This window comes from Macadamia integrifolia, chromosome 8 (assembly GCF_013358625.1).
Source record: "Macadamia integrifolia cultivar HAES 741 chromosome 8, SCU_Mint_v3, whole genome shotgun sequence".
Classification (NCBI taxonomy): Eukaryota; Viridiplantae; Streptophyta; class Magnoliopsida; order Proteales; family Proteaceae; genus Macadamia; species Macadamia integrifolia.
The window spans coordinates 17,708,815-17,729,726 of record NC_056564.1 but is presented as its reverse complement, the minus strand read 5'-3'; the positions used below and the strand labels follow the sequence as shown (position 1 = coordinate 17,729,726).

Sequence of the window (20,912 nt, the reverse complement as noted above, 5' to 3'; positions counted from 1 at the left end):
ACCAAATTACCTATTTACAAAACCAAACAGGTAACAGAGTAAAATTATATTCTTGTTACCTTTTCAATCAATGTGGATGGTAAATTGTATTCCTTTTTAATGTTTGACAAAAGTTTGTTGGATCATGAATGTAACAAATAATTGTTTTTTTAGTTTGTGAGACATAAAAAGTTGGTCTGAACATCAAAAATAGAACTTAAAACTTTCTATGAAATCGAATTAAAATCGGAACTCAATATGAAATTGAATCAAACCAAGTCGATTCAGTTTTGATTTCTAAAATGTGTTCTTATTTTTTGTCCACTTTGATTTTGGTTTATACATAATGTATGTTGAAGTGAATTGAAATCAAACCAAACAATCGAAATTGAATCAATTGACACCGATTTTCCACAACCTCTTTTTTTTTGTTTGGTGAAATTCCACGACTTCTTTTAGTCTCATGCATATCCATGCACCACATTGTTGTCCCATCACACACTCTCTTGTAGTCTTAAATTTTGCTTTGCAACAAAGTGAACTACTGCCCTAAACTTTGACATGCAAATAACGGTACTAAGTCTACAAGTTTTCAGCTCCATTTAAACTACGTTGAGGCATCATACAATTGGGGTCAGGTGGTCATTTTGCCAGGAGCGGCCAATCAGATAACATTATTTTATACCAAATTCGATTTTCCTTTTTTGGTTTGGTTTTAGATTCACCCACTGGACCGGATCGAAGGTAAAATGATCCAATTCGTATCTGCATTGAACTAAAATCTTGCCCCCACATGGCAAGCACACAGTTCGTCCACGTGTCCATCTTAAGAACCATAATACACTGCTTCCACGTGTGCCCCATAAGACCCATAACGGGGAGAAACACTCGGTCTTACTCTTACCCATTAGCAAGAATGAAAGGTACCAATCCGACGACTGTAACACAAGGAGTATGAGGAGAAGCCATGATGACGGTTCCAAAAGTCTCGAACTGAAAAGATTCTCTCTGATGCGAACCTTCTGATACCACGATACCACTGCAACAACTACTAATCTACTACTAATTGTTTCTTTGGGAATATCCAAAACACCCAAAAGGGTCGCTCTGAAAGCGAAACACGGTTCACGAAGTCACGTGTATTCGTGAAATAAAAAAAGTAACATTTGGCAGTCCTCATGTGGGCCCACATGTCGGTCTCCGCTATGATTCATATTTGACTGAATAATCCAATAACAACTCGCCACGTTTGTTAGATGGTAACTATTCGTAATCCGTACGCTGATCACCATTCACGAGGTTCCCATGATCCCATCCCTTGTGCTTAGCTAAGCTCCTCAACTCTCCAGAGACTCCAGAGTCCTGACTCTCCAGACTGAGCTTAGCCTCTGTTTTTTTCAAACTATTGAATTGATTCAATGAATCGAAACCGTTTTCCAAAGAAAGGAATTTAAAAAAGAGATTTTTCTTTCTGCCTTTTAAGAAATGGACCACTCAATACTGAACCTTATTCCCGTGTTCCAAGTTATCCTTGGCCTCATTGGAAAAAGGCTCCGTTTGTCTCTTTAATTACCAAACTGCCCTCGTCTTTTTCTTTTCCACAGTCCTTAACTCGAACTGGTTAACTTGATGATTAGGGTATCTTACACTTTTGATAAAGCACTTCTAATGATGAGCCTAAGGGGAACGATTGGGAATGCACCAAGCCACCAAGTACCAATGAGTTTATTTGCCACACCATAACTTAGGTGGAACCCAAATTTGATTGACACTCATACTAGTCCAAAACTATATCTTTTTATATTTCCCTTATTCATTTGTTAAGTTGAATTTAATTTGACCTTTTCATATCATAGAGGGAAAATCAAGTTTATTTTTATTCAATTTATCTTTTTCGAAATTGGATGAGTTGAGTGAGTCAAACCTGGTCAGGGTAAGTCATGTTTCTTTCTTATTTCTTTAATATCTTCATTCTTTTCTTTCTCTAAATAAGGAGAGACTGAGACTATAAGGAGAGACTGAGACTATGGTTGCTTCATAAGTGAAAAGATACAAAATTTAATGATATTGAAGACATCAAATAAAATTTATGGGGTTTTGTTTAGTTGCAAACAAAACTTAATAATGGGTTGTCCTGCTTGATTTAAAGACCTCTCGTCCTTTCTTTTCATATGCTCAAAGAAAATTGTAGCGATTGCCTCTCTCTCTCTCTCTCTCTCTCTCTCTCTACATAGAAACTGCTTACTTAAAAGAAAAATTATAGTTTGTAAATATTATATGGCCTATAAAATAAAAAATTAGACTTGATGAGTGTCACATAACTCAAGTAAAAACACTGATTTAATGAAAACTCGGACTAACTTGAATTTAGTCCGGTCATTTCTTAAACCAAGGTGAGTGTTCATGACTCATAAGTCATAACAAAGTTTCATATTTTTCTTACTCGACTTACTTGACTTGCCTAAGTCGAAACTTGTTCTTCCAATATACACATGGGAAAAAAAACACCTGCCTTAGAGGAGTCCTTAAATTCCGATTAATCCTCTTTGACGTTCTTAACATATGGTTCATGATATCATTTTTACTTTATATTATTCTCTATCATTGATAATGCAATCAATGCAATTAATGAAAAAGAAGATTAGCAATTTAATGAGCAAAAAATGGTATGTTATGAAAAGCAATGTGATTCACCGAGTAATTTCAATGAAAAGAATAGACATCTAAAATATGGGACAAGGTTTTCTGTCTAGTATCGGTCCTATGCTACAGACAGTAGCATGAAATTACCACCATATTCCTCTTGGGGCATGTGCCCATTGTGTCTGGGTGTAGGGGTTGGTACTGGAGAAAAAAAAAATACTTGCCCTTAAAATATTTTTGTGTAATAATATTTACTTTGGAAGAAGAAGGTTACGAGACTGCATGAAACCCTATGAAATGAAATATCTCACCTTGTTTGATGCCCCCAAGCACTCTCATTAGGTCCCGTGAAGGAGCATGAACCACAGAGTCTGGCAGCGATCTCTCTTCCTTTATACGTTACCTAGAGTATCACCACAAAGGAAGAAGATCCCATGGAATGGGATTCCATCCTTAATCTCACACAATGAACATAGGGCTCACATAGACACTTTCTTTTCTCAAACAAAATGTGAACTCCCAAGTCCCAATTAAATGAATTATCTCCAGTTAGGTACCCACGGGTAACCCTATTACTGTAAGCATATTCTCATGCTTTCTTCTCCATTTGATAGTGCACTTGGCGGTTGAGCCAATCACTAAAGAAACCACCTCCTCCGATGTGCTTTATAAAATGCTCATTCATTATCATTTTGAGGGAGCAATATGGGGATTGGACATACCCCATTTAAGTTACTTGGCAAATAATAGCCCCACCTGCCCACATTTATCCATTTCCAATATCGTTTTAAAAAATCAAAATTGGAAATCGGATCAGTCGAATCGGCTGAGCCTGATTCCAATTTCTTCCATTCCAAAACAATTGATTCAGATTTCGTTTCTAGGGTTCAGTTCGATTTCTTACCAATTCCCAGTTGGTTTTCAATTGAGTACAACTGATGAACCCAATTCGGATGCCGATCCCTGCTGGTTTTGAAACCTTAATTGCTTCCACAATAGTGAACTGAGTCCCTTTAGAGTAGTATTAATAACATCTGCACACTTTAAATGTAGGAGGGTTTTTCTTCATCTATAAAAGGAGGTAGTCACTGAGAGCGAACCAGGTTTTTGTATGATAACTATTCTTGCTGTGGACATTAACTGCAGTGAGATGAGGATAAAGGGTTTTTGTGCTTCCATCTCTTATGAGAATAATAATCGGATCAGATTATGGATTTTCCTTTCACCATGGAGGAACTTTTTCCTTATATACGGTCCTTGAATTTGTTGGAAAGAGAGAGATCACACACCAAGTCCTCTATTGTTCTACATTACCACCGTGAGATGTCACTTTCTAGTTTCTTCGGACTCTTGATTTTGAACCATTACAGTTATGGGAAGCAATACTCACATCTATCTATTTCAATTATCCTATCTTTATTTGGCGCGAGTATGAAACCCAACAAAATGAAAAAAAAAATTAAATACCTTCGAAAAGCCATGTCTCAATATCTATTAAACGAATGCAACCTTCTCACTAACTACTGGTGGGTTGACAAGCTAAACGAATGCTGACTTCTCACTAACTACTGGTGGGTTGACAAGCGTAAGGGAATGCACCACTGAGGAGTGATGAAATAGTTTCGCACTCATGAGAGAGAAAAAGTGTGTATGCCATCATATTCTTCATTACCAATTTTGGAGATGCCACTTTCTCGTTTCTTCAAAATCTTGAACTGACCCATAAAACTTATGGGATTGCAACTTGCATCTCTCTTTCAGTTATCCTATCTTTATTTGATGTAAGTACGAATCCCCCAGAAAAAAACTTTGAATTACCTTTGGAAAGCCATGTCTATTGAATGAATTAAAGCCATGTCTATTGAAAGAATGGCAACTTCTCATTGACTACTTGTAGATGTGAGAAGAGAATACAAGTTGACAAGCGTGGGGGAATGCACCAATGAAGACTGATGAAATCGTTTCGTATAGTGGCATACAAATAATTTCATGAGAGAGAGAGAGAGAGAGAGAGAGAGAGAGAGAGCTATTATATCCTTCACGATCAAATCAAAGTATAGTTGGAAAATCAAAAATTTTCATATTTTCCTTCCTCTCCTTCTCTGAGTGAAGAGGGATTGAGGTTATGGCTGCTTCACAGAGGAGACGAAGAAGAAGAAGAAGAAGAAGAAGAAGAAGAAGAAGAAGAAGAAATAAAAAGGAACTAATATTGAAGACAACAGATAAAATTATATCTTTTGTTTAGTTTTAGACTAAACTTAGTCTATAAATAGTATATGCCCTGAAAAAACAATTAAGTGAGTTTCACATTTTTTGAATAAAAATACCGAGTAAATAACAAACCGGATTGACTTGGACAAAAATATAGTCAATGAAAACCCAGACTTACTCAAACCTAATTTGGTCATTTATTAAACTTAGACGAGTCTTTATGACTCTTGACCAAGTTTCCTTTTTTTATTTTAACTAGACTGATGACTCGCGTGAGAACATATCTGACATCAAGGAAAAAAACGTAACTAATGTAAGTTAATACCTCATTGATGCATTATAAGTCCTAACACCTTTGAGTAATTTCCTTTCTTTTGGAGGCAAGTTATTTCCACCCAACTACTTCATTCTACTGGAACATCATAATACATAGGACCAGGTTTTCGTTAGTCACAGTCTAAGGGATCTAGAGGCCTTCAGAATTCAAATGGTTGTGAAAGGGTATCGTACAGGATATGGGGACATTATCCATAATCGTGCGGTGAAGGAAAATTTTTCCCTCAAATATACATGGGCAAGAGGACGGACATGCCACCAGTTTGCGTTTGGTAGCGGTATGAACCAAAGGGGGTGTCGTATGGGAGGGGCATGGGAGAGAGAGACGAGGCGAAATTGGATCAGATCCGTGGTCCCATGAACCGGCCACGGGTCTATGCCGGCTTACAAATGGGATAGACCAAAAGACGAAAATTAGATATGGGTTGCATATCTGTAATTTCTCGAAAAAATAAGGCGAAATTCAACAATAGCATTCTTAATTTTGTCCGAGACGTTATTATAGTTTGGAGAAGCAAGGCGTTTGCCGCGTTTGCCGCGTTTGCCGCGTTTCCCAGTTTCTCTCTTTCTCCCCATGAATTAAAGTTTTTCCACCCCCTACCCAGAAAAAAAAAAAAAACCAGAGAACTTTGTTTTGCTCTCTAGTCTCTACGATATGGCCATGGACCATAGTGAACAATTTCTCTGACTCCACTGTCCAGAAGACTCTCTCTGTGTCAGAGCTGCGAACCATCCAAGAAGCATTTCTAGGGTTCATCTTTTGTTTTCTTACTCCATCTTCTTTCTCTAAAATGGATCCATCCTCCCAGGGCCTGGGCCATAGATCGACAACTCTTTTACTTTCCATGAGCACCTACAGAGCTTCCATGCATCGGTTCTTGAGCCTGAAATCACTACTTCAAGCTGAGATCTGAAGTGAGACTCCCAAAAATGGAGATCTACTCGGGAGAAATTTGTTTCTTCGATATTTATCTGCTATCTCTTCTTGTTCTTAGCTACTAAGCTCATAGAACAGAGCTCGGGAGGTAATGCTGAATCTCCTTTACATTGATTTAGGCATTTATTTAGTGCTTTTATTTTTCTTCGGTTCTTCTTCGTTTTTGGGCTCAGACGTTTGTCACAAATGAAGGGCGGAATTTATTTTGTCCGTTTTGGCTTCGAATCAAACCAGGCATGCAATGACTTCTGGAGCTTACCTTGGACGGAAGAAAACCGACATCGTTTGTTTACTGTGTGTCTTCGCGGGATAGGCTGAAAAACACTTTCACCCCAACCTCTCCTGCAGATTTGAAGTTTTCCCCTCTGTAACTTGTAACCTGAGCTTTGTTGTACTTGCTTCGCTGCAATATCTTCCATGTAATCCGTGAATAATTTGTTAACCCTTGAAGTTCCTGCTGTTCGTTCCTCTCGATTTCTGTTTCTGTCATCTTGGAGATATTTGCAGACGCTGCTGAAAGGTTGTAATGTAGCTTTTACCGGTTTCCATCTGATGCTCTGTATTCCGGTGATTAACGGAAACTTTTTTTCTAATCTCTTCAACGGTTTTTTTTTTTTTTTTTTTTTTTTTTTTTTTTTTTTTTTTTTTTTTAATTAAGAATGTCACGCATTTGGATTCTAGTTCTTCTTTTAGTGAATTTAAAAAATTGGAGGTGGGGGATTTCATATGGAGGCTTGGCTTTACGGAGTTTCTGCTTTACTGAATATGTGGTTTATCTCCATTTTATGTTCACGTTATACCCCTTAAAAGGTGGGATCTGTTGCTTTCTGGATCTCGGCTGTAAAAGTGGTTAACTTTAATGCCATACCTGGTTTTTTTATTCTTGAAGATGTTTTATTCTTGAAGATGCGGATTAACTTTTAATCTCTGCATGATTTCCACTCTCAAGCGGCAAAAAATGAGAGTTGGAAAACGAAAACTCATTCTGAACTATTTCTGACATTTTCTGTGTTTAACTTGGAAACAATCATCTTCCAACATCTGTTGCCATCTTTTTCTTGATCCGAGTCATGTATGGTTATGTTTCTCTTTGAAACCTTTTTGAGATTCTAATTGTTCGTAGCCTAAATTCCTCTTGAAGTTCATGTAATTGTTCTCGATGTCTGCTTGGGAGTTCACCTATTTATTTGCTAAGGATTCACATTGCCACTGTCTGGTTAACGATTTTGATCACTCATTGTCTGCTACTAGTCACAAAAATTTAGGGCAAAGACTCATTCCCTTTCAGCTATGCATTTAAATAACACTACTGGTTTTCTTGCGTTCTTTCAAAAATAACATGTTCGTCTTGAAGGCTTATTAAAAGTAGAAGTCCTTTCTTTTATTTTCCGCTTAAAAATTCTTTCACTTTGGACCAAGATGAAACCTTTCCCTTCTTTCGATCATGTTTGAACAATTCTTCATCAAAGGTGAAGGTCTTTCTCTCTGTTACTGTTTAACTACTCTGGCATATGAATTAGGACAGAATTCTTAACATTTGTCGACTTTTTTCCATACCTAGAGTTGCTTTATCTTAGAGTCACAAGCATGTAAGCTTTTGTTGGTCTATTCTTTTCCTAGATGATGTCAAGTAGGAAATCATTGGAAGAAGGGTTCTGGTAACTACAGAAATCATAGAATTATCTGTTTCAGATTTCTTCACTAGAATGTCTTCATAACCTCTAATTTTTCATGATGAACCTCCTCGTTTGAGTATTTAGATATCTAAATTCTTTCTACAGGCTCAGAAACATTATCTCCCTCCTATTTTCAGATAAAACCTCTCTTCTGTGGGGGCACCGAGGAATCCTTGAGCTTAGAAGGAAAGATTATTTTTTCATCCTTGGAGCTTGATAAAGGATAAACAGGTAAATAAGTATTCAACATTGTGTAAGTTTTGAGTAAAAATGTATAGAGAAATTCTTTTTTCTTTCTATTTAATCTATTTTATGTCACTCTCAAGATTTTCTGTAGATTTCTCAATTTACTACGAGTAACAGTGAGTTTAATCTAGGCAGTTGACCTTTTTTCTCAAAATGAGGAGGCATTCTTTGGATTCTTCTTGAATTAGTGTATTTTCCCCAGTAGATTGAAAGTGGTTTATTTCTGACAGGCTTGTTCACAAGCAGCATCATATTTTTTTTTTTTTTTTTTAAACTGAGCATTTCCCTCAATAGATGGCATTTTGAGGTTGCTTTCTCTTGGAAGGTCTAGAAGTAGTGTTTGGTTGTCTCAGCATAATAGTTTTGGATATTATTCTGTCCCTGCTGAAACTATTGTGTCATCTATTCTTATAAGGCTTTTATGCATCAATGCCACATGAGACTCTGGCGTAGGCTTTGAAATAGAAAGGGTTGCACACTTGCGCATTATTATCACTGCTTATGTTGGTTATTATCATGATTCATGGCAAGCATTTTCGGAGTTTGGAAACTCTAAACAGATTTTATGAACATTTTGAAGGATTAGAGACGTTTTTGGTGGTGTTTGGTGGGCCTCGCTACCTAGTATTTAGGGATCAGATCTCAGTCAGTATCAGTCTAGAATGGATCAGCCAATTCTTGGTAGATTCAGACCAATCATTGGCAATGCTGGATGAATAAAGCTTAGATCAGCCAAACTTTAAAAGCCTAACGCTTGTTATACCTTCTTTGAGCATCTCTGATTCCCTGTTAAGTGGATTGTGGCCTGCTGTGCTGACTTTTTATGTTACTTCAATGCATGATCAAGTAATTGGGCATCAGGATTCACAACGTGCATCAAACAAAATTTTTTGCCCACTGTAGTTCATAAATTTACGTATCATACAAGCTTCCTGTAGTTTTTACAAAATGTCAACTATGCTGAACAATTGTAGTAGGTGGGAAAGTTCTGCCAACTACAATTGAGCTATAAGATTATAGGTTACAGTTTGAACTCGTAAAAGCTCTGGGTATATGTACAATCTTTCATAAATTTATTGTATTTTTATTGCATTATTCAGTTGTTGTATCCTGTCCTGAATGGATGTGAAATTGTATGAAAATGAAGGCTACTTCCCATCTTCTACCCTAGTGGAAGCACAAATGATGCAGAAACTAAGAGGGAAGAGGTCTCACAGCAATCACTGCCAGTTTCACAGCCACAGCCATGACAGACAAATCTGACAGCAAGCATAACTGCTTATACCTGGGGCTGCAGGTTTCCTGATTCGCAGTCCAATTGCGGGTGGAAGTTTCCAGGTTCTGCTGTTCAAATTGCAGCTGGACATTTTCAGATTCTGCAATCCACTTTTGCAGTTGGGTTTCCAGATTTTTTTTTTTTGGGTAAAGTCTGTCTAGTATGAGTTGGTTCTCTTTTTCTTATTGGTTGTAAAGTCTTTAGGTCAATTTAGAATTTTATTTTTTATTTTTTTTGCTAACGAGGGTGTCCAGACCTCGGGGCTGACTAGTCCCTCATATGCATGTGTATGCCCCCACACACTTGAGTTGGGTCAGTGTCAGCTCCCATGAGAAACATAAAAACCATGGGGCTGGCCCCAAGGGAGTAGGGGGATTCGAACTCAGGACGCATGTCAATTTTGGCACGCACAATTTAGAGTCTTCCAATTGGCTGGATGATGTTATAGGTCAGATTGGAGCTTTCCAATTTGCTGGATGAGGTAAGAGCTGTGATCAGCCAATCACAGGTTTGTAGGAGAAGCTATAGTTAAGCGTACCGGACATAGGCACACCCCACGATTTTGAGAATTAAGCAAGACAATTTTTATGAAATTTTTGTGGTGTGATTCAGTGCTACTTTTTGTTGATTCAAGAGTGTTACCTGGTCGATTCTGGGTGAGGCTTTGGTGGATTCCTTACCTGTTTATCTTTTTTACTTTCTTTATATCTCTCTATCGGAAATTGGATGGTCAGATCTATTTAACTTAAGTTCCTGTGGCTATATTGATTACTCTTTTCATATCTGTTTTGCTATTGATTTAAATTTCTGCTGCTATTTTGAAGTTAAATCTGTTTGCTGACCTTTCAACTGTATTTTATAATCTCTGCTTTGTTGCCAACTAAGTTTCGTTTGAATCCGTGAAATACCAATTAATTGCTTCGGTTCTGTTGCTCTCAAGTTTATACAATTTGCTATAGGACTGTTCTAGATCTCAAAACCAATCTTCAGAATTTGGTGAAACTTTAAAGAATAGTCTTGCCAGTTAAACTAGCATATCGGATGGATTTTTATGCTATTCTAGTCTGATCTGCTGAAGGTATTTAGTTATCACTGTTTCTGTCCTTAGTTCCTAATTTTGCAATCCTATTTTCTGATCTTCTGTCAGAGCTATTCAGCAAGGAGATTAGAAACCCTATTACAAACGGAGAATATTTTTCTTATTCTTTGTGTGGAATTTTTTATGAATCTTTTTAAATCAAAGTCTGCCCCAATTCATCCTGATACTGTACATTCAGCATACACCTAGTTGTTACCTTGCTTTACAGTCTTGTTATTATATCTTGCAATTTTACCATATTTTTCATAGTTAATTGTCAAACTTAATTATGCTTGTTATATTCTTTGATCCGCTTATTAAGCACAACAAAACAGTTGGATTTCTACCTGTGCTCAGTGTATGCTTAAAGTTCGACTCCTTTTACATGTAACTGGTTTATTCAATAAAGGTTTCTATGAACTCTCCTAATAGTATTTGTGTTCTTATACTAATGGATGGTTCAAGTATTTTTTTCATTTGAACCTCTTTGACTCCTTTTTTATTTGATTTTATTTTCTATTTTAAGTGCATGTTTGACAAGTTATCATTTTACAGCTCAATGCTATTTTCTTTCCAGGTGGTGGTGGTCTCTTGTTAACACTGCTTGGTTGGTTAAAATTGTTTTCTGACGGACCTACCAACTGGGTAAAAGAAAATTCAAGCCATGATGAGCAACCTCAAGCTAGGGGTGGAGGTGGTGAGTGCCCACGACCTCATGCCTAAAGATGGTGAGGGTTCAGCCAGTTCTTTCGTAGAGCTCCACTTTGACACCCAGAAGTTCCGCACCACTGTGAAGGAAAAAGATCTGAACCCTGTTTGGAATGAAAGCTTTTATTTCAACATCACTGACCCGACCAACCTCCAGAACCTTACACTTGATGTCTATGTCTACAACAACAACAAAGCCACTCACTCCAGGTCATTCCTGGGGAGAGTCCGTGTTACTGGGACATCATTTGTGCCCTACTCTGATGCTGTTGTCTTGCACTACCCACTAGAAAAGCGTGGCATCTTCTCACGTGTTAAGGGAGAGCTTGGCTTGAAAGTCTATGTCACTGATGACCCCTCTATAAAATCCTCAATTCCACTTCCTGCTGCTGAATCCTTTCCAAATTCTGACTCGCGTTCGTCCCAACCTCAAGTGCAACAACAAGCTCAAAATGCAGTCCCAAATCCATTCTCTAATGAGAAAGCTGAGTCAAGGCACACCTTCCATCATCTACCTAAAGAGCATCACCACCAACAACATTCTTTTCCGATGACGGAGACCCAACAATCAATGAAATATTCTGTTGATGAGATGAAAGCGGAGCCACAACAGCCAAAAATTGTTCGCATGTACTCAGCTTCATCAACCCAACCAGTTGACTATGCGCTGAAAGAGACTAGTCCATTCCTTGGAGGGGGACAGATTGTTGGTGGCCGTGTTATACGGGCTGATAAACCTGCCAGCACTTATGACCTAGTTGAACAGATGCAGTTCCTCTTTGTGCGAGTTGTCAAGGCCCATGACCTTCCTTCGATGGACATTTCAGGCAGTCTTGACCCATTCGTGGAGGTTAGGGTTGGGAATTACAAGGGGGTCACTAGGCGCTTTGAAAAAAAGCAAAACCCTGAATGGAACGAGGTATTTGCCTTTGCAAGGGACCGTATGCAATCATCTGTGCTAGAAGTTGTGGTGAAAGACAAGGATTTGATCAAAGATGACTTTGTTGGCTTTGTTAGATTTGACCTTAATGAGGTGCCAACGCGGGTCCCCCCAGATAGTCCACTGGCTCCACAGTGGTACCGGCTGGAGGACAAGAAAGGGGACAAGACAAAAGGTGAGCTGATGCTTGCTGTTTGGATTGGTACTCAAGCAGATGAAGCATTTCCTGATGCATGGCATTCTGATGCTGTAACACCTGTTGATAGCTCTGCTGCTGCCTCTACAAACATACGGTCTAAGGTCTACCATGCACCAAGGTTGTGGTATGTACGCGTCAATGTCATTGAGGCACAGGATTTGGTTCCAACTGAGAAGAATCGTTTCCCTGAAGTGTATGTCAGGGTACAGATTGGTAACCAGGTCATGAAAACAAAGCCTGTTCAGGCCCGGACAATGAGCCCGCTTTGGAATGAGGATCTATTGTTTGTTGCTGCAGAGCCCTTTGAGGACCATCTGATGCTTTCAGTTGAAGATCGAGTTGGTCCCAGCAAAGATGAGATCATTGGGAGGGTTATCATACCTTTGAATGCTATTGAGAAACGTGCTGATGACCGGTTGATCCACACACGTTGGTTCAATCTTGAAAAGCCAGTTGCTGTTGATGTGGATCAGTTGAAGAAGGAGAAGTTTTCCAGTCGACTCCACCTCCGAGTCTGTCTTGATGGTGGTTACCATGTTCTTGATGAGTCAACACACTACAGCAGTGACCTTCGGCCCACTGCAAAGCAACTCTGGAAACCTTCAATTGGTGTTTTGGAACTTGGTATTTTGAATGCTGAGGGGATCCACCCAATGAAAACACGAGACGGCAAAGGTACATCAGACACATATTGTGTTGCGAAGTATGGTCATAAATGGGTGCGTACACGTACCATCATCGACAGCCTAGGTCCGAAGTACAATGAGCAATACACTTGGGAGGTCTATGATCCAGCTACAGTTCTTACTGTAGGTGTATTTGATAATGGCCAGCTAGCAGAGAAGGGTACAAATGGCAACAGGGACATGAAGATTGGGAAGGTACGAATACGTATATCAACGCTTGAGACTGGTCGCGTTTATACACACTCTTACCCATTGCTAGTCCTACATCCTTCTGGTGTTAAGAAGATGGGAGAGCTGCATTTAGCTATACGGTTTTCATGCACATCATTGGTGAACATGATGTACATATACTCACGCCCATTGTTGCCAAAGATGCATTATGTACGGCCATTGACAGTGATGCAGCTTGACATGCTCCGTCACCAGGCTGTGAGCATTGTGGCAGCCAGGCTAAACAGGGCAGAGCCCCCTCTTCGGAAGGAGGTGGTTGAGTACATGTCCGATGTGGATTCACACCTCTGGAGCATGCGGCGCAGCAAGGCTAACTTCTTTCGCCTAATGTCAGTGTTTTCGGGTTTGTTTGCAGTTGGTAAATGGTTTGGCGACGTGTGCATGTGGAAGAACCCTATAACCACGGTCCTTGTGCATGTTCTCTTTGTGATGCTTGTATGCTTCCCTGAATTGATACTTCCAACAGTGTTCCTTTATATGTTCTTAATAGGGATATGGAACTATCGGTACCGGCCACGGTATCCCCCACACATGAATACAAGGATCTCTCATGCAGAGGCAGTGCACCCTGATGAGCTTGATGAGGAATTTGACACTTTCCCAACATCCCGCAATCCAGAGCTTGTGCGAATGAGGTATGACAGGCTGAGAAGTGTGGCAGGGAGGATACAGACAGTGGTTGGGGATGTGGCAACCCAAGGGGAGCGGATCCAAGCACTATTGAGCTGGCGGGATCCTCGTGCCACAGCAATCTTCGTGATGTTCTGTCTCATTGCGGCACTAGTACTATATGTGACGCCTTTCCAGGTGGTGGCTGTTATTGCAGGCTTCTACTTGATGAGGCACCCAAGGTTCCGTCATAGGTTGCCGGGAGTGCCAATCAACTTCTTCCGTCGGCTGCCTGCCAGGACGGATAGTATGTTGTAAATAGGCAATGGGTGTTTCCCCAGTGAGTCTTCCAGATTCTGGGTATGTAGGTCTTGTTTCTACTGCTTTTCTTTTAAATGCATGTTTTAGGTGGTAAGGATTTCACTGATGCTGAACCATGCGGGGATGAATAATTGTAGCTATAGTAATTTATGTTATTGTTCCTGAACCATTGGGTAAAAAATTGATGGGAGCTAAGACATGATTTTCATATGTTAGGGATATGGGGTTTCTCTTCAGTCACCCACAGTGAAGAGATTCTGTGTCTTTAATGCAGTTGGATGGAACTCAAAGAAGTGTGGGACTTTGCACAATAGGGGGAGTTATATTATTAGAAAGCTTTCAACATTCATGATCTTGTGATCTGGGCTTCCTGGTTTTGATGCATGATGGTGACCTCAAAGCCTATATTCCTGAGCAGAAGGGGAAAACTCAGGAGGCACTAAGGCCAAGTTGCCAAGTGGAGAGTCATAAAATTGTTTGTTGATCACCAGAACCAGATATGACAAATCTCTGTGACACAAGAAATTAAGCTGTTATAGATGCAAGGAAAGTAGCTGGTTGAGAAGTATCTTACGTGTGAGTTGCTTTATCAGATATAAAAGTTGATTCTGGTATCCATAATTCCCCTTCACATGGTCTTCTTCATCCGCTATCATGTCTCGCCGGCTGAGGCAGTAGGAGATGATCAACTACAACTTCATCGTCCCTTCGCTTGGGATCCTCTTAAGCAGAGCAACAGTATTGCTAGAGATCACAAAACCAATGGAGCAGCCTCGTCAAAGATGAAAAAGAAACCAAGGTTGCAAAGCCAGTCAAAATAGTTGTAGAAGAGCTACAGATTTAGAGTAGGGTGTCGATCAGGGATGTGAACGAGGCCGATCTGGATTCTGGCAGATCCAGTTGGGCCGATTCCATACAAAATCTAGGGTTAGGGCAATTTGGGTCCATTCTGATCGATTCCAATCCGATCTTAACTGATTCCAGATCAGAATTGGCCGCGAGAGCGGCGATATGATCCGAATTCTAGGTTTTTAAAACCTGAGGTCCGAATTCGAAATGAAGAGCCAGCCGTTATGATATGCCTTTATCTAAACCCTCATCATCCTGGCTTCCTCTTCTATGACGTGCGTGGTAGGTGATGCAGTTCAACTAAAAAAGAAAAGGATACGGTAACAAGGGTTAGATATGACCTCTTAACTCAAGGGTCATGGGCTCATGGCACACCCAATAGTACAAAACATCAAATATATTTTTTATATGCATATGTTGTAATAGAATCCTTGGAAAAATTATCGAAATAGAATTGTTGGAATATAGCCGGTAGAGTACCACATCAGTTGTGTAGTGTGCGACTACTTAAACTTATGATCCTAGGAGGGTCTCTCCATCATTAAACTCATGTTTTCTGGTTGGAGGATCATGATCCAAAGTTTAGGGAAATCGATGCAATCAGTGTGCTCTATCCCTAGGAATGGAGGGTTAATCTCACATTAGAATAAATACGGCAAAAGATTGAGGGTATCCTTTGGAGGATGACTTTGATGTGATGCAGGGTAAAGTTACGACTACCTTGAATTCACGTTACCAAGAGAAATTAAAGTTCAGAGAGTCTTCTTTGCCTCCATCTATCTTCCGTGTGCAGATAGATCTTTTCACATTAGAGGGGCGAGAAACTATCTGGAGGCTCTCCATTGGCTATACGGAATGAGGGATGACCGATTCTCATGATTTTGAATGGAAAGATCTGCCCAAAGGTATCGTGTCAAAGTTTCTGGCGACGACCGTGGAGCATTCGAAATGTTAGTTCCACGTTTCCACTTAATAACTATCCACGTGTAAACACGTTTGACATGACATGCGGCCTTTCACTACTTGAAGAAGAGGAACGTAAACATATTAGACGAGCAAACCTTGCCGATCCAAATTTGTGATCAGTACTTTCCCTTCTTTGCCAATGGCGATGCTCCGTCTATCTAGGTCTCACATTTTGATTAGAGGAGGAAGAAGTCTAGGCATCTCTGCCGCCTCTGCTTCCTTTATTAACTTAACAAACCGATTCTCCTTCATTCCCCAATCATCCATCTTATCTTCTTTACAGAATTCTTCTCTTCCTTTTGTCTTCGTTTTCGCCTTCCGTTAAATCATAGTCTTTTTCTTCTTCCTTCTCTCCCGTATTTTCTCTTCCAAGACTTTTCTCTTACACAATGAGATCAGCTTCTACCATGGCTAGCCAATCCACTGAAGCCGACAAATCAATTCACGATTTCACCGTCAAGGTTAGTCACTTTTATCTGTATTGCGTCTCTGTAGTGTTAATAATCTGTCTTACTCTTACACTCTGTGGGTTTAATAGATACGGTTCTCTTCTTCTATGCATTTAGATCGTCGCCTTTTGTCGGATTGCTTTGTGGAGAGTTTTCACCTTTGGCTGAAGCTAGAAAATTAGGGATTTAAGGAATTTTGTTATTATTTGAAGATTGATTCATATCTCTGCCTGTTGGGTTTGCTTTTGCTTGCAGGATGCTAGGGGAAACGATGTGGATCTTAGCATTTACAAGGGAAAGGTTCTATTGATTGTCAATGTTGCTTCCCAATGGTAGATTATATATATATATATATATATTTTTTTTTTTTTTAACTCTGGCTCTACTCAATTGTTGGTTTGTTACTGTAAATCATGTTTTCTTATTTCTCTTTAAGTGGTTGCTTCGGTGACTTGACCAAGTTGAACTACACTCAGCTGAGTGTAGTTGTATGAGCAGTACAAGGATAAAGGTTAGCTCTTGTTGTTATTTCTCTTAATTGCTTGACCATTCATTTTTCTATTTGTGATATAAAAACGTCAAGAGAATTACTTTCTTTGTTCTGCAGGCCTAGAAATACTGGCATTCCCATGCAATCAATTTGGAGGGCAAGAGCCCGGCAGTAATGAGCAGATCTTGGAGTTTGCCTTCACTCGCTTTAAAGCTGAGTATCCAATCTTTGACAAGGTGAGAAGATAAAAAAAAAAAGATGAATTCAAACACTGATGGTTTGGCTACTCTGGAAAAACAACGCATTTGTTTCATTTGTTGCTGTGGAGAACATTAATAGAAATCTTAGGAGCTTACTTTTTCCTTCTCATTATGCTCATGAGGTCCCATCTAGTTTGTGGTGAGAAAAAAAAAATTAAAAAATTCTCCTTGATCAAATGAGAGTTCACCCCAATGAGACTGGGGAACATTCTTAGAGAAAGGCATACCCGAAGATATTACCCTAATTATACTTTTGATCCATGAGACTCATTAGCCTTGTTCTGCTTGTTTACTTTGCACAATACCTCCAGAACCAAATGAATGAATGAATGAGTCGAAGGCATTGATACAATCTGTCATATGATACAAGCTGGTCATTGTATTCATAGAGTTGGTTATACATTCCACCGACACCACTAAGTATGCTCTTTGGAGAATGTAAGCAAATTTTCTCCAATAAATTTTGATTATCCAGGAACAACCCAATATACAAGCTAAAATTTGATATTGGTTGGATGTTTAAGTTAGGATTCATTACATCGTCACTTCATTTAGAAATTGAAAGTTTTCAGTATTTCTTTAGGTCTGTATTCTCTAAAAATTCTATAGGTATCTTCACAAGTTACAGATCTTCCCATACATATGACCCATTGTTGTCTACTAATATCTATTTTGATGACTAAAGAAATCCGCAGCCGGCCAGAGTAAATTCATTGTTATTTAGATTTAGCCAGTGTCTCCATGTTTAGCTGTACTCAAGGAGAAATTATTATCAGATGTCTCCCTCCAGTAATAATGGGCAGTATTAACTGACATGCTCCATTTTCATTAAGATTCATTCACACTCCTTGTATCTGGGCTTGGGCAGGCTACCCCTGATAGATTTGTTTCCTTCTGAATGTAAACTTGTGTTAAGTTGTATTCTTAGATTTCTCAATCTTGTGATAATCCTGATGTCTCCCTCCAGTAATAACGGGCAGTATTAACTGACATGCTCCATTTTCATTAAGATTCCTTCACACTCCTTGTATCTGGGCTTGGGCAGGCTACCCCTGATAGATTTGTTTCCTTCTGAATGTAAACTTGTGTTAAGTTGTATTCTTAGATTTCTCAATCTTGTGATAATCCTGACTTCTGTCCCTTAGATTTTTTTTTTCTTTTTTTGGGGGGGAACTGAAAGAACCCTTCAGATACTGTCCCTTAGATTTCTGTTTTTGGGGGGAGTGGGGGTGGGGTTTGTCAGTTACAAAGTCAAGCAAAAAGTTTCTGGATATCTTTTTGTGAGGAGCTTTTCTGATACCTCCCAAGAGGAGAGGAAAGAAGAAACAACAGAACTGAACTAGGAGTCCTTTTGGAAAAGAAAAATAAAGACAAAGCTAGCCTGGAGTTGAGCTTATATAGTCACAGTCTTAAAATATAAAACTTGATGCTGATTATAGTATATGCCCTTGTTTTACTTAAGCTTAGTCCTGATAATAATTAACAATAACTGTTGGAATATAACTTTGTATGTAACCAGTAACAACTCTCTCATCTGTGTGAAGTTCATACAAGGTCTAGGCATTTGCATTCCATTTAAAGTGTCCATGATGGCCATATTATGGGAAGCATAGCAATGCTGTGGGGACTAGGACACAACGGTTAAGGTGTATGTCATTTTTTCCTGCTCTCCAGTCGGTGAGACTTTCAAGCCATTTCAGTAGAGTTGCTTTTGCTGCCTCAGTCAATATTGGATTCTCTGATTTGATGTCGCACATCCCTGGTTGTCTTTTTCTCTGTGCAAAGATATCCTGAACTGTCTTCCACCCTAGGCTAAATCCCTAATTTTACATGGTCCGCTACTCGCTTTGGCTCTTTCACTGATGTTAAAAGAGTTATTTCACATTTCAGATCCACCACTGAGTCCATTGAGCATCCACTGGTTCATTGTGTCCATCTTCTCTTCTCTAGTCTTAGTATTTGTTGTAAAAGAGCAGCAACAGTCTATATTCCGAATATTTCTTACTTCACTTTCTTGGTTTAGGTCGATGTGAACGGTGACAATACTGCTCCAATCTACAAGTTCCTGAAGTCGAGCAAAGGGAGTCGATTTGGAGACAACATAGAATGGAACTTTGTGAAGTTCCTGGTTGACAAGGATGGCAATGTTGTTGACCGTTTCGTGCCTTTTACTTCTCCTCTTAGCATTGAGGTAAATAACTAACCACTTGGTTCCTTCAATCAATTGATTCAATGGTGTAAACAACCTGTGCTGCAACTGTTTCATCTTATAGATACTGTGCAGGACATCATTTAACAAATGTGGTATTAACTTTTTTCCTTCTTGTGATTTGTTCTGTAGGAGGATGTAAAGAAGTTATTGGGCGTCTCGTAGGAGCTGAGCTGCGAAAGGATCTTATTCTGTTTCCGTGATTAATAAAGAACTGCAAATTACTGCGATTTGCTGTTAACAAATTATGCTTCTGAGATCGCAGTTATGTATAAATTTGCAAAAAAAAAAAAATACCATGCTTCATTGTAATAAACGTACTTTATGATAGTTGGATTGGATCCAAAGATAAAATGAGTAGGGTTGATATCTCCAGTAAGGATTTGAATTTGAAATCAAAATCATTTACCGGAATCGAATTGAATCGTTTACATCGAAGCCATGAAATCATTTATTAAATGGTTTGGTTCTGATTTTAAATTTGAAAAACTGTAAATCGATTTTGATTTCAAAGTTTAAATCGCTTATAAATTATTTAAATTGATAGTTAAAGTGATTAGCTTATTTAAGTCATTCAACTCTAAGTTTACATACATTTTAATAAAAAAAAAAAGAGTAAGTTTATATTAGATAATTATTAAAATAAAAAAATAAAATAAAAATAAACAATTCAATTCAATGTTACCAGTTATATCTATTTTATTAAAAAAAATTTTAAAGGTAAATAAATTTTTTGGATAAAAAATACTGTTTGAATTCACTTAAATTGAAACTGTTTATAAATGATTTCGGTTTTAATATATAAAATCGTTTATTAAACGATTTGATTTTGATTTTATTTAAAATATTTTGCATCAAAACGAATCGATCCGGACTAAATTAAACCAATTAACACCCTTAATCTCCAGTGCTTGTGATCACATTTTGAGAAAGAAAAAAAATCCATATGGTTATTGTGTGTGATTGAAAGCTAACTAATACTCTGGTTTAGATGGAGCTCACTCCATGAAGTTTGATTATCTACAGTAGTGTATAATTTTGTGGATGCTTCATTTTGAGGCCTTTGACTGCCCTTGCAACTGCCCATATATGTTTTGTCCTCGCGATGGCCTTTGGGTATCTAATGTTGAGGTATATGAACACATCTGTTATTGTAAGCTTCTGATATGGGTGCGTTCCCACACCCTCTCAGTTTTTACCTGGAAAAGCCTTACTTCTCCAAGTGGACAAATTTCTTGGTTTTTACCTGCTTAAATTTTGGAATAAGATTTTTTTTTTTTTTTGTTATAGTACAACCAAGTGCACAAGACACCTGCTACCACAGGGTCTAGGAGGGGCAAATGTATCCAACCTTACCCCTTGTTACGGAGAAAAATCTGTTTTCAATTTTCAAACCTGTGACCATGTTTAAATTTTTTGTTATAGGATAATAACAATAACATATATCCTTTATTTTTACCCTTGATGAAAGGTAAACTTGAACTCAAAGACAACCAAACAAGACCATCTACCACATTACTACATCAGCTACCTCAACCAAAGAGATGGGTAAAAGCAAAGTGGTTGAGAGACCAAAGTGCCACCACAGAGGCGCTGGGTGTCCTCTCCCTTCA

At 38.7% G+C, this 20,912-nt stretch overlaps 1 protein-coding gene and 1 pseudogene across 6 annotated transcripts; both read left to right on the top strand.

Annotated features, from left to right (window-relative positions):
- Positions 1 to 5,712: 5,712 nt before the first annotated feature.
- Positions 5,713 to 14,242, top strand: LOC122087116 (FT-interacting protein 3). Of its 6 annotated transcripts, XM_042656119.1 has the most exons (4): positions 5,713 to 6,194; positions 6,341 to 6,626; positions 7,920 to 8,013; positions 10,960 to 14,242. In XM_042656119.1, the coding sequence occupies exon 4, from the start codon at positions 11,047 to 11,049 to the stop codon at positions 14,071 to 14,073; it is 3,027 nt and encodes a 1,008-aa protein (XP_042512053.1). In that variant the 5' UTR covers positions 5,713 to 6,194; positions 6,341 to 6,626; positions 7,920 to 8,013; positions 10,960 to 11,046; the 3' UTR covers positions 14,074 to 14,242. The 6 variants fall into 6 exon arrangements, with proteins under 6 accessions (XP_042512053.1, XP_042512057.1, XP_042512055.1 ...); XM_042656123.1 differs by lacking the exon at positions 6,341 to 6,626 and having other exon boundaries at positions 10,938 to 14,242; XM_042656121.1 differs by lacking the exon at positions 6,341 to 6,626 and having other exon boundaries at positions 7,920 to 8,015; positions 10,959 to 14,242.
- Positions 14,243 to 15,700: 1,458 nt separating this feature from the next.
- Positions 15,701 to 19,678, top strand: LOC122087118 (annotated as a pseudogene).
- Positions 19,679 to 20,912: the final 1,234 nt, after the last annotated feature.